Source organism: Apteryx rowi, unplaced genomic scaffold, assembly GCF_003343035.1.
Source record: "Apteryx rowi isolate R43461 unplaced genomic scaffold, aptRow1 scaffold_446, whole genome shotgun sequence".
NCBI lineage: Eukaryota > Metazoa > Chordata > Aves > Apterygiformes > Apterygidae > Apteryx > Apteryx rowi.
In genome coordinates this window covers 435078-448189 of record NW_020450701.1, presented here as the reverse complement: position 1 = coordinate 448189, position 13112 = coordinate 435078, and the positions used below count along the sequence as shown (strand labels likewise).

General features: G+C 35.4%; 1 protein-coding gene across 1 annotated transcript; it reads left to right on the top strand.

The window, feature by feature from the left end:
• The first annotated feature begins 6 nt into the window (after window positions 1–6).
• Window positions 7–12654, top strand: COPS5 (COP9 signalosome subunit 5). The gene is made up of 8 exons (XM_026077024.1): window positions 7–48; window positions 152–386; window positions 2284–2412; window positions 3613–3678; window positions 5159–5244; window positions 7819–7930; window positions 8715–8863; window positions 12257–12654. The coding sequence occupies exons 2-8, from the start codon at window positions 201–203 to the stop codon at window positions 12339–12341; spliced, it is 813 nt and encodes a 270-aa protein (XP_025932809.1). The 5' UTR covers window positions 7–48; window positions 152–200; the 3' UTR covers window positions 12342–12654.
• Window positions 12655–13112: the final 458 nt, after the last annotated feature.

Here is a 13112-nt window from a genome sequence, read left to right as displayed (position 1 = left end):
CCGCAAGCAGCAGCAGGAGATCCTGGCGGCCAAGCCCTGGACCAAAGAGTGAGAGCGGGGCCGGGCCGCGGGGCGGGCGGCGAGGGCCCGGGGCGAGGCGGGCGCCGGGCCGGACCGGGCACTGAGCGCCTCTGCGGCCTCTCTCTTGCAGCCACCATTACTTCAAGTACTGCAAGATCTCGGCGCTGGCGCTGCTGAAGATGGTGATGCACGCCAGGTCGGGCGGCAATCTGGAGGTGATGGGGCTCATGCTGGGCAAGGTGGACGGCGAAACCATGATCATCATGGACAGCTTCGCCCTGCCTGTGGAGGGCACGGAGACCCGCGTCAACGCCCAGGCGGCCGCCTACGAGTACATGGCTGCCTACATCGAAAACGCCAAGCAGGTAAGAAGCAGCGCTGCAGGGTGTTGCATCCCCTCTAAAGTGGTCGCAGATCCTGTGGTAAGCTAATCGTATGTAAATATATCCTGCACGTCTGGGTTTTGTAGCACCCCCCGTCCCTGTCCCCCTTGTGCGAAGGTGGCTGTCCAGTTACCCTGTTTCTGCTCAAACATCTCTCAAAAAACTATCGGATGTAAGGATCCCAGTCCTCTTTTGCATTTTCACATTTATTTTCATGTCTCAGAATAGGCCATCAGGTACTCGAGCATGTTTTGCTTCCTCTTGATTTTCATCACTCAGGAAGTGTTTGTGTGGCTACAGCTGGTGGCTTGTGAATGGAGTAAGGAGGGAGTGTATTTCTAAAATAACTGATATAATATGCATTTCTAAAAACAATACACAAAATTAAATATAAATTATTTGTGTATAAAAGCTACTTATTACTTGTAGAACAGGAGAATGGCATTTATTCATACTTTCTTGCTTTCTAAAGTCTTTCTATACAGTCACTCTGCTGTTTTCCATAATTAAAAAAAACATGCTTATGAAGAAAAATACCAATGAATAAGTAAGTGTCAGTGGCAATTAATTATCCAGGTTTATAATTAAGAAATGTTAAATAGACTGACTCAAGATAAGATTAATTACTGTGAAATGCCTATCCCCTCTTTCTCACCGTGTTCTCAAAGATCAATGTCATGTTAAGCCTGAGCGTGCAGCAAAATTCTCACATGCAGAAGAGTAACAGAAATGGGAATCTGCTCTGTGGCTGATCGAGAAATCAGCACAGCATATCAGATTACCTACTAACAGGGCTGGGAACTCCTATCCTATGAATAAGCTACCTATGAATCCTATAAATCATTCTAACTGTCCAAGCTCAAATAGTTGTAGGTCCAGTGTACCCTTTGTTTTTTCTTTAATCCTGAGGTATTTTAAATCTATAAAAATTAGAGATGTTTTTCCTGTTCTCTGCAGATAAGAGGACAGTATTTGAGTTATTTTAGAGTGTTGTACTTCTATTCATACTTTATATACAATTAAAGATTTTTAAATAAATGCAAATTAGATGGGATCATAATGTCAGAAAAGAGTAAACATATTCAGAGGTTGGTATGTTTTAAGACTTTTTTTGGGGGGGGGGGGGGGGGGGATTTATGAGATCATGGTGAAAGCTCATTTGACCCAGTATTCAGCAGCCAGGAAGAGGTTTCTGAATAAGGATCACAATAAATATAGATGTAACAGGTTTTTTGTTCTGTGTTTTTTTTTTCCTCTTCCAGAGTTTGTAGATATAGCCAGGGCATTATTTGGAAACTTACACTGATAATTTTTCTAATCCCAAAAAATCTATACAATTTAACTTTTGGCCTTCATAGCATTCTCTCGTAATGAACTCTGTCATTTTGGTGTTTGAAAGTATTATTTTTAAAACTACCAGTGAACTCACAATATGCTTCTGAAGTGTGTTACTGTAGTAAATAATGAACTTTCATTCTCTACGGACATACACTACAGGATATGAGATTTTTATACTTATGTCATATCTTATCTAAGAAATTTTTCTTCCATGTTGAAAAGTCCCAGCTTACCTGTCATCTCACCATGAGGAATCTGTTCTCTACTTCAGTTATCATTGGAAAAATGGCTCCTTAGAGTTGAATTTCTTTGTTTTGTGGTAGTAGCTATAACAGAGAATGCTAAGACAGATTATATGGTTTCTAGAAAATAATTTTGCAAAATAAGTTGTACGTTTAGTACTTAGGCTATAAATGTATTTTTTTCTTTTTTTATCCTCTTACCATGTTGTAGTATGCTGGAAGGTCCAATAGAGGGCAGATACTGCTTACAGGATGGAGGTATTTAACACTATGGATTTCTTTTCTTTCACTCCTATTAGGTTGGCCGTCTAGAAAATGCCATTGGCTGGTATCACAGTCACCCTGGCTATGGTTGCTGGCTCTCTGGGATCGATGTCAGTACTCAGATGCTTAATCAGCAATTTCAAGAACCCTTTGTAGCAGTGGTTGTAAGTACTGGCTGATAGTTAATTTAATCATTCAATAAGCTGGTAAAACTGGGTAGCAAATTATGTTAAGGAGGGAATTATTTTCAGATTTCTGGTAGTTAATGTTTTGATAGCACGTAGTCTGCATGATGGAAGTGTTAGCTCCAAATCTTAAATTGGTATCACTCCTTTTGCTTTTTTGGCCACACTGGTCAAAACAGTAGCATTTGTTCACTGAGGCCAGTTTCACTGCATCAGTCAAGATGTTGTAGTTCTGCTGAAATGTGTATGCTGCTCTTAACTTAAAGTTCTGCTTGATACTTTTTCAAAAAAATTTATTGAACAGTCCACATTCAGCATTCTGCAATAGATGAAAAATTCTGGATTTTTTGTTCTGTTAGTTGTCTTTTCTGTATAATGGAGCCAAGCCAATATAAAATGCCTTCTAAATGAAATCATTGGCACAGTATGAGTAGAAGATGTTAGGAAAGTTATCTTTGAAGAAAAAATCTTCTGAAAAACTTGTTGGGCTTTTCCTTGTCTTCCAGGCTTCAGATCACATTTTAAATCAAAAGTAAACCTTATTATAAAAACTGTTTGTGTAACCATTGCTACTGAAGAACATAAAAAAGGAAAAAAGAAGACTGAAATTAGTCAGAGAAAAGGAGTTTAACTCTGATCATAAAATTACATTAGAAAAGGATAAATCAGTCTTAGGAAGTATTTCTGCCATGTGAGTTCTCCTATGTTATGATGTAATTTCATGAATTCAGAACACTTTCTTTTGTTTTGTTTTGTTTTGTTTTTTACTTTTAAAACGAAACCGTGTGTTAGTAAATGTATTATCAAGGAGAGTCCTACATTAGTCTCCTATCTCTACTATCAACATACAGCATATTGCATACTTTTATCTCATAACCACCAGAGATGAGAAAAATGTAGATTTTTATTATGGTTTGTTGATAGCTCCAAGTGCAATTTCTTTAAAGTATTTGGGAAATAGGGGAAATGAGTTTGAAGAATAGTCCATAGAAAACTTTTAATATTCCCATCTTTTTAAAAGAACCTCGCACCAATAGATGCCAATTGAAAAGGCACTGCTTATGACAAAAATAATACACTGTGCAGTAATTGTTTCTGAAATACAATTACCATAAAGCTAATTTATTCCTGTAATAATTCACAAAATATATATAACAAACATTACCTGTATTTTTACAGATTGATCCAACAAGAACAATATCTGCTGGAAAAGTAAATCTTGGAGCATTTAGGACATATCCTAAGGTAATTAGTTAACTAGTTAAAATTACCTAGTGCAAGATCACTAAACTGTCTTTAACTAAGTGATTGATTAGTTCCTATCTCCAAAGATTACTGCAGTTTGATCATTTGACAATTTGACCTGCTTTGCTATACTGTATGTCATTGTTCATTGTAAAAGAAAGACATGCTGACATACAGGTTATTGTGTGTCTTTGAATATTGATTACATTTAGAAGGGTTGACTTCTAGTTTATTTTGCATAGATTTTTGGCAGTATTAAATCAAATAGACTGTCTAAATATTGGAGCTATCTTAAAATTGTAGGAGCTCAATGTAGCAGCTTTTAATGGATATAGTTCTACATGACATTCATGAAAATAGGTTCATGTTAATTCTTCTCTGTCGTTTTTTAGACCTAAAACTAAGTTCAGTGACATGTTTTATATGTTGTAATCTGTTTTTCATTTGAGAAGGGCAAGATTCAAAATTTCTTGCTTAACTCTTTCAAATAAATAATGTGAATTTTGTACATAAATAATGTACAAAAAATAAAAATGGAGAATTAAACAATATGGAAGAGTTAGGCTAAAAACTATGAAATTGTGCAAATATCCAAATGCAGTCTTAAGTTTATATTTCTGACAGAAATATAAATATGTCATTTAATTTTGATCTAATAAAGTTCAGGTGTATCCTTCAGGCTTCCAGTTACTGACTCATCAGAAATTTCAGTCTGACATCCAAGTAAAACTGTAATTAACAAAAATGTTTGTGAGAGGTTCCCAAATGCATTCAAGCATTGTTTTTGTGTTGCAGATACACAAGAGAGATTTCTAGAATATTTTCTAATTCGAAAGAATATTCACTGCTATAGGCAAAACCATCTTATAAATACTTCCAGAATTTTGGTCAGGTAGAAGAATCCTGAACTGGAAAAGCAAACCCTATTCAGAACATGCACATTAGGATATTTTTAGGGAGTCCTTACAGTGGTTTGTGGGCATTCTTGCTAACCCAGTAGCTATGAGGGGCACCATCTTGGCTAAACTAGTGACCAAAGTATCTGACTAAAGGTTTTCACAAGGCGTATTCAAGGCATGTATGTTCTCTCTCTCTTCTCATGCTTTCTGTCTTCCCCCAAAGGAGGATTGAAATCACTTCCAAGAACAGATAGTCTTATGTCTATGCTCTTTCATTCCTTGATCTGAGAGATGATCTAATCATAACTTGTCATCTTACTTGTTTAAAAAAACTGAACTGTGACCACCAGTTTGCTTCCAACGTGCTTTTTGATAGCTCCATAAGTGTAATGACTGTTAGTAAAGCCAAATGTAAATCTGCAATCCAAGAAAATTCCAAATTCCAGGCTACTAGGAAAATTTTAATTTTCCTTTAGAAAAGAGCTCTCTTGAGAATTTTTGTGAAGAGCTTTCAAACAACTTAGGCATTAAAAAAATCCCAAACTTACTGTGTCATTTTTGTTCTTTATTTAATTTTTTAGGGCTATAAACCTCCAGATGAAGGTCCGTCTGAATACCAGACTATTCCACTTAATAAAATAGAAGATTTTGGTGTACACTGTAAACAGTAAGTAACTTAAAAAATACTATCTTTGGCACAAGTTCTCAATTTTTGTCTTTAGCATAGTGTTTCAGCATGGACAAGTGTATTTCTTGGAGTGTCTCAAATCCTAAAGTTCTTTGTTGCTTTAGCACTTGTTTTTGCAGAAAAGTGTTACTTAACTGTCATTTATCAGAAAGTATTTTAAGGGAGAACTGCTTTAATGATGAAGGTGAACGTGGGTAAAAGCTTTAGCCGTTAATTTTTGAACGCTTTTAAGTAGTGGTGCTTTCTTAGGGCAGAGAGGAAAGGGTCAGATGCAGATTTAGCAGCAGGGCTAGAGAGACTGAAATCTGGCTGGTCTTCTGAGTAGCAGCATTCTGTTTTTCCTGCATCACGGTCATGTGACTGTGCAGTTTTTTTCAATGATATTACGGTTCTTTCTGTCTTTGGCGGGATTGGGAAGAGGAGCTGTTTCAAGGGTAACATCAGCAACGGGAAGAATTACAGCTTTTTCTCTCCCGTCCAACCTTATGGCAGTGCACATATTCTTGCTGGTGCAGCTAAGGTGGGGTGGAAAGCAGGGACAGATGGTGGAGACGTAGTGTTTGAAAGGACAGCCAAGGAAAAGTGGGACTGCTTCTTTCAGTAACAGCCTGTTTTCAATTTTACCTTCAGATGTTTGACAAACACTACAGCTTAAGCATCTGTGTATAATGATACTTGAAGATCTAATTGATGCCAGTGTATCATGTAGACCGTACTTAATATTAATTATTAATATTATTACTAAATAATAAATTAATATTAATTATTGATGATATTAATTAATATTAATAGTACATATTATTTAATAGTACTTCTGTGCCTAGTGTTTTCATGGTTTTTGGTGCTTGGAGATCTGTTCTTTGGTGCAAGTAGAGTTGTATGCAAAGTCTGACCCTGAAGAGATGAAGAAATTAAAATTTTCAGTTGGGAATTGGTTTTCCAAACCAATTTGAGAAAAATCCAGGACAGTAGCTGGACAGAAATCCTTGTAGAACTCTAATGTTCCTGTCATTTCAGAGTTTTATTAAAAGTCTGGCACTGCACGTTAAGCCACACTTATATGCATCAGAGGAGGACACCTTTTACCTTTTCTTTCTTTTTTTTTAAGAGGTGGTCAATTCAGCAGAGTTCATTTGTGGAGGGTTTTTTGTCAGAAGTGCTTAATAATTACCATCACAATGTCCATCTCAGTAAGCTGGCTTCCATAAGCTGGCTTCTGTTACAAGTCAATTCTTTTCATCCAAACTTTATAGAAAATAAAGGAAATAGGAAAAGAGATGGAAGTAAAACTGGAATTTCATCAAGTTAAGGAATTATTGGTAATGCAAAAGAGTAGAGTGGTGGTGTCCTTTCACTAGTACGGTGGTCTGGCTTAGAATTTAAATTTAAGAGACTTGTAGCTCTATTTCTTTACTTGAATAATGATCCTGTCTGTCAGGCAATGCCAGTCACTACTGATTGCTTCATAATAACAGTTTGGGTAATCTTAGTCAAACTTCTCTCCTTCAATTGGTGTTTAATGCCTAATGCAAAACTGTTAAGGCTAAATCCATCTTAAGATCTACTTCAGAGATCTTAAGATTTTCCAGCACTTTCAGAACTGAGCTTTATCATGTTTCCTACTGTTTGAATTTTTATCCAGGTTTTAATTATTGACTTGTACACGCACATATCTATTTGATTAAGTCCATTATATTGTCTCTCAAGTGACTTGGATTTCTAATTTTGAATCTGCCATGCATTTCTTTGAAGAGTACCTGACGTAGTACCTCATTTTTCTCCTCAGATATGAAATAAGAGTATTTTATCACAGAAATACTAAAGTGTGGTATGTTGGTAGATTTAAAGCATTTTGTTAATCTCGGGTGGAATTTAGTATAGAAATTTCAAGTAAAATAACTTTCCAGAGAAATTAAGAGATAATAGGATTAATTATTGATACCCTGCTGAAGAATTTCCTAATCAATATTAAGTGTAATATAATTCTTCAATTGTTGTCACTGTAATTCATCTTCATTGGTCACTTTGTGTAATTCAGCTTTCTGTCTGCTTTGTCATCTCTTGTGAATTCTGTAACACCAGTAGAACCTAGCTTTTAAAATGTGTGGTAGAACATAATATTATTTGGCCGTTTGTAACACTTACCATTATCAAACACTCCTAATTTAATTAGAGGTGATAGATGACCGTAATTTTGTATATACAAGTAACAACTATTACAGTACAAATGATCCCAAGCATGGAGGGCATCATTGCATTGTACAAGAAGTTAAGAAAATAATAAAAGCACTGTCAATCTCTTAAATAGAGTACAGCAGTAAAGGAAGTGGGGATTACTTAAACCTGTATTAAAGCTATATATTAAATATGGAAAAGATTTTAGAGTTAGAATTGGAACTGGTGGTAACTTTATTGTTCTGTGCTTTGAATTTTTAAAGACATTTCCTGTTGATAAGGATTTTTTCAAATGCATGTAATTTGGGTGTTTGGCTCCCATCCAAACAAGATGTATTTAATTGTAAGCTTATTTTGTTTGCATGTTTGCTTTTAAAGGTATTATGCTTTAGAAGTCTCTTACTTCAAATCATCTTTGGATCGTAAATTGCTTGAGCTTTTGTGGAACAAATACTGGGTGAACACTCTGAGTTCTTCTAGTTTACTTACTGTAAGTACTATAGTATGCTATTAAGTGCATGTTTAATTCATTTGTGCTAAAAGCCAGACCCTGTACTGTAAAATGTAGATCCCACATGAAGGTTCTACATGTCAGATATGAACAATAAAGGACTGCTCTTCTAACCAGAAATACTTAAATGTTCCTTATGTCTGCCCCTTAAAAGTAGAAGCTTGGGATAACTTATGTATAATTTTACTGAGTTCTGTATAATTTTGTCTTTGTCTTAAATACCTTTTAACATTGTAGTCCTCTACAGCACTGTAATGAACAGTATCCCTTAAAATAATGGCACTGAATAAATAAACAATTACTATCTTTTTTTTTTAATGCCTAACAAATGGAACTGTTAAAATGAGGTTGCAACAGAAATACTACAGGTAGATCTTCAAAGTAACAACTAAGCATCACAAATTTCCCTCTGCAAAAGTCCATTTTGTACCTTTTCTCTTAGTTGAAAACGACTGGATTTCACTTACTCTTTCTTAGTTGCATTGCTTAGGGTGTTGGGTAGGAAGTAATAAAGAGCACCTATGTCAGGACTTGAGTATTTCTTAGCTGTTCAAATCCTGTTCTAAGGCACTCGGAGAAATGAATTAGGCTTAACTACCACTTTAATGTTCAGTGGTACTTAAACTGCAGTTATAGTTTAAAATCTGCAGTACTACAGACTTTTCAGGTTCTTTTCAGATGTCATTTGTTTATTCTGTGTACAAATAATAATATGAATTTGTAGCTCAGAATTCAATATGTTTATTGCTTTCTTTCTTGTAAGAATGCTGACTATACCACTGGCCAAGTCTTTGATTTGTCTGAAAAATTAGAACAGTCAGAAGCTCAGCTTGGACGGGGCAGTTTCATGCTGGGTTTAGAGACTCATGATAAGAAATCAGAAGACAAACTTGCTAAAGCAACAAGAGATAGGTAAGATAATGTGCACCTGTGTTCTTCATGGTAAAAAGTGTTATCATTTTGATTTAAACTCTTATTTTCAAGGCTGTAATTGTAACCTACCAATTTTAACCTACCAAGATTATAGATAGAAACAAGACACTCGAAGTAAAATATCTGTTACTTTTGCGAAATTAAGAGTCTTGCATTTATTAAACCTACAAGGACATTTCAATATTTCTTTTCCAGAATAAACTATAAACTAGAGTTGATTTATTAAAATAAAAATCCCTGTTAAGTTCCACTAGTATAAAGCAAACAAAAAATGATTTTTGTCAAATGCAAAATGGTAGCATTGCTATAAAATAGCACATTTTATGTGGTTAATCAGATTTAAGAACTAATTTAATTTACTGTTATTCTAAAATTGTGTCCTAAATACTAGTCCTGACAGTCTGATCGATTTAGTTTTCATTTGAGTAATACTTTCATTCACTTAAAAATTAAGAACTCCCTTTTTCATATTTCTTAATACATCCTTTTCCTCATAAATGAGGAAGCATTTTTTTAAGACACCTATTGCGAAAATTCTGGCCTTATATTTTGCTACACTGTTTGCAAATAGTTGCTGTTATCAGTTAATGGACTTTACCATCGTGGGGTGTAAAGCATTATTTCAAAAAAGTCATAGTGCGTTCCCTTTAGTATTCTCCATTTCCCTTTAGTATTCTCCATGTTTGTTGGTAATCAGCTTTTTTCTTTACCTTTGAAGTATAAAAGTGAACGTAGGTTGCTTTTCACTAATTTTCACATCACTCTCCCAATAAATAGTCTTAAGAATGATACATGTGGTTAAAAGGTCAATATGATCACTGTTTTTCCAAGTGATATGTTGTTAACAAAGGATAGTTGTATCCAGTAGAAGTCATACAGTATCCTGGGCTTAACACTGTATTTGGCAAATTCCATTTGGCAAATTCCAGACTCTGAAAACCAGGAAGTACTACACTAAAATACATGCTAGTGCAATCTCAGGTCCATCTGCGGAGAAGACAGGGCTACACAAGACTCACCTGCATGCATTTTAGGAGTGTTCAGAATGAGATATAATTCTATTCAGTAAGGAATTGTTCTGTAAAATCAGTTGGAACAGGCTGTAAAAGTTCAGTAAGATCTGAGATGTTCTGCTTTTCAGATTTGGAGACTGGCCCTCTTCATCCTTTTATCCTGATAAGTAGAACAGATCTCTTATACTCATTCAATTTTTATCTCATATTGGCAATACGTACCACAAAACAAACTTCACTAATGACCAAGTTGTGATTTTTGAGGTACCAGATGAGTGGTGAGTTTAATGATAGGTAAGTGAAAGCAGAGGTTAAAAGACATCTTTTGTGGAAAAGATTGATTTTTAAATAAGTGACTTTACATGTACATAGGCAAGTGTAGGAAGTTCTTGCTCAGTACAACTCAGCTGAACGCATACATAAAGAGCGGAAGTCAGAAACTGTTCTGTGTTGGACAAGCCTTTTGTTTCCCAGTAAGCAGTGGGAGAATACATGCAAGTATAATATGGTCATTGCTAAATAGAATCAGAGTTGTGCTAGCATGGTCTGTGCTTTTGTTTACTTGTTCTGAAAAGTTAACAGCTTTTTACAAGTTTTTTAACAAACACGATAGAGTTGGTTTGTTTTTTTTCTTTTTTGGTTTTGTAGAAGCTAAAACCCATTTAGACTACTTTAGTTACCTCCACTACAAGTGCTTTCTGTAATGCTATTGCTAATCACCGTGATACCTCCCAGTTCCTAAAATGCTCTTTGCTCTTCTCCTAGTGAAATGTTTACAATAGCAATGCTCTAAAGACGCTAGAAGGATGAAGTTGCCAACAGGTTTTGCCTTTGATTTTGATCCCTGTTTGGTGTCACAAATCATTGACAGCATTTTATTTTCAAGTTACTCTCATGTGCTTACGGTTATTCTAAGACATGAAATAGCGTCTTTACTTTCTCTGATCATCCTACTATACTATTTCTTGCAGTGTTTCTAGTGATCTATCTTTTCTGGTTTTATTCAGTCATTGTTAGTACTTGATTTATAATTTATAAAACTGGAAGAGGTTGTTGTTGTCACCAGTTCTTCTTTCCTGGGTAACACAGGTTACTGTTCTTCCCTGAATTAATTCTTACTGAATTGAAGTCTTTTAGAACAGTGGTACCCAATGTCCACAGTCACACAGGCCTCCCAGCTCTCACAAAGGAGGCTGCACTCTTCTCTAATGTGATTAAATTTCATACATTCATGCATCTGTGGGTATATCTGCTCCCATGAAATACTGGCTTACAGAACTACTGACACACTTTTACAGATGTGTATTCTTCTTCAGGTAATAACCTGTCCTAAGAAAAGAGAACAGCCAGTAGTAGACTGGTGCAGCCATTGATTCATTGATGCATTGACTGGTGCAGCCAACAATTGATTCAGCAATACCTGAATTATCTTCAAAAAATAAGGTTACTAAGAGTTTGCTGAAGGATGAATAATTGTCCTAGTTGGGTGTACCTGTCTTAGGAGAAAAAAAAAAAACAAATTATATGGCATTAGCATAAAGCTTCCTTAAAGTTGGCTACATGACATCTTCTGTTCTGATGTGTATATACATGTCACTGAGAGCAGTTACCCAAGAGTCAATTTGCATTAGCCAAGTTGAGCTCTAAGCCGGCCTCCTTCCCTGCTTAGGAATCCTGGATTTGTCCAGTAGTAATTTGTCCCTATTGTTCATGCCTTCAGGGCTGATTATCTTTCACGTTTGTATATTCTATTTTGAGACATGTTTATGTGTTAGTTTGACACTATAGCCCCATAAGCCAGGCACATCGAATGAAAACTGGATCAATAGGAATCTTCTCAGCTGTTCTTTTGCACATACATACTACGCATATTTTGACTAATAACTGATTAGGTCTATAAATTCTTCCCTTAATGTCATCTGTAAGTTTCTCGGGGGAGCTATGGTTACCATGCACTAGCTACCTAATGTTGGGCAAAGGAGATAAGGTAGAGCACAGTGAGATCCTTCAAATATTGAAAAAGTTTGTAGCTCCCTTCTGCTGGAAATTTTTTGGAACCTTTTGTTCAGATGACCTCAAAGCTCACTTTCTGTTGTTCATGCAAGATGTCCTAAACTGCTAGACGAAGAAGTTTTCTGAAATTGGTCTTTGTATGCACAGTGCTTGTCTGGTTTTTAAATAACAAAAAGTTATTGGCAACAGTGGCTAAATTCCTGTGTGTGACTTTTCATTTCTGGACAGTTGTGAAGATTCATGGGGTTATGGGCACCCTGAACTTCCAAAACAGCTGAATATCTTCAAATGCAATGACAGTTTAGTTCAGTGTTTAGCCAACATTGAATTTATGCTTGTTTTTCAGCTGCAAGACCACCATAGAAGCTATACATGGATTGATGTCTCAGGTTATTAAGGATAAACTTTTTAATCAAATTAATATAGCTTGAAATGCATCACCGGCTGATACACATCTCCAAAGCAGAAAAAGTCATGGTTTCTTTTGTTTGGACTTGTTCAATTTGGGAAATGAAGCTGGAGTGGAAAATTATTCATTTAATTTGTAGTACTTTAATATTTCCCACCTGTTTGACCAGTTTTAAAGAACAAAATGGTCTGAAATGTAGTGTAATGTTTTGTTCTTTATCATAAAACACAACCAATTTGGAGAATTGTTCCAGAAGAAAAATAAATATGACTTACTGGTTTTTGCTCTTAGGTATTTATCTCTACTTTCTGCAATAAAAAAAATGTAAAAAATGAGCAAGCGTTTTGGGAGTTGAATTTTTTGGCAAACATTTGTCTTCTCTTACTCATTTTCTTATTGTTCCATAGAAAAGTTTTGTTCAGTCAATTAGATTAGATAGGTAATCTATGCACAGTATAAGAAATTTATTTCTCAGATTTTCATTTCTACACTTAATTTTAAGAATTGAAATTCTATTATCTTAACCGTTAAGAAGTTCTTAAATCTAATGGAGCCATTACGAATTTAGTTTTAGTGGTCCAGTGGACCAGTTCTCACACTGAGAACTGAGCACATGAGCATTCAGGTATGATACAACAATATTTTACTTGTAGCTTCACAATTATGATGAACATTTTATATTTTTACATAGTCAAATAACTATTCCACAGTGAAATTGTGAACCTAATAATATGTTTACATAGCATTATTTTTTTCCTGCTCACCTTCTATTGGCTACCACGTTCACTTGTTG

Excerpts from the sequence above, each read along its gene's own strand:
- COPS5 (XM_026077024.1), top strand. The coding sequence starts at position 201 with ATGGTGATGCACGCCAGGTCGGGCGGCAATCTGGAGGTGATGGGGCTC. Across the intron at positions 2,413-3,612 it reads AACCCTTTGTAGCAGTGGTT|ATTGATCCAACAAGAACAAT; the intron begins GTAAGTACTGGC and ends GTATTTTTACAG. Across the intron at positions 8,864-12,256 it reads GCTAAAGCAACAAGAGATAG|CTGCAAGACCACCATAGAAG; the intron begins GTAAGATAATGT and ends CTTGTTTTTCAG.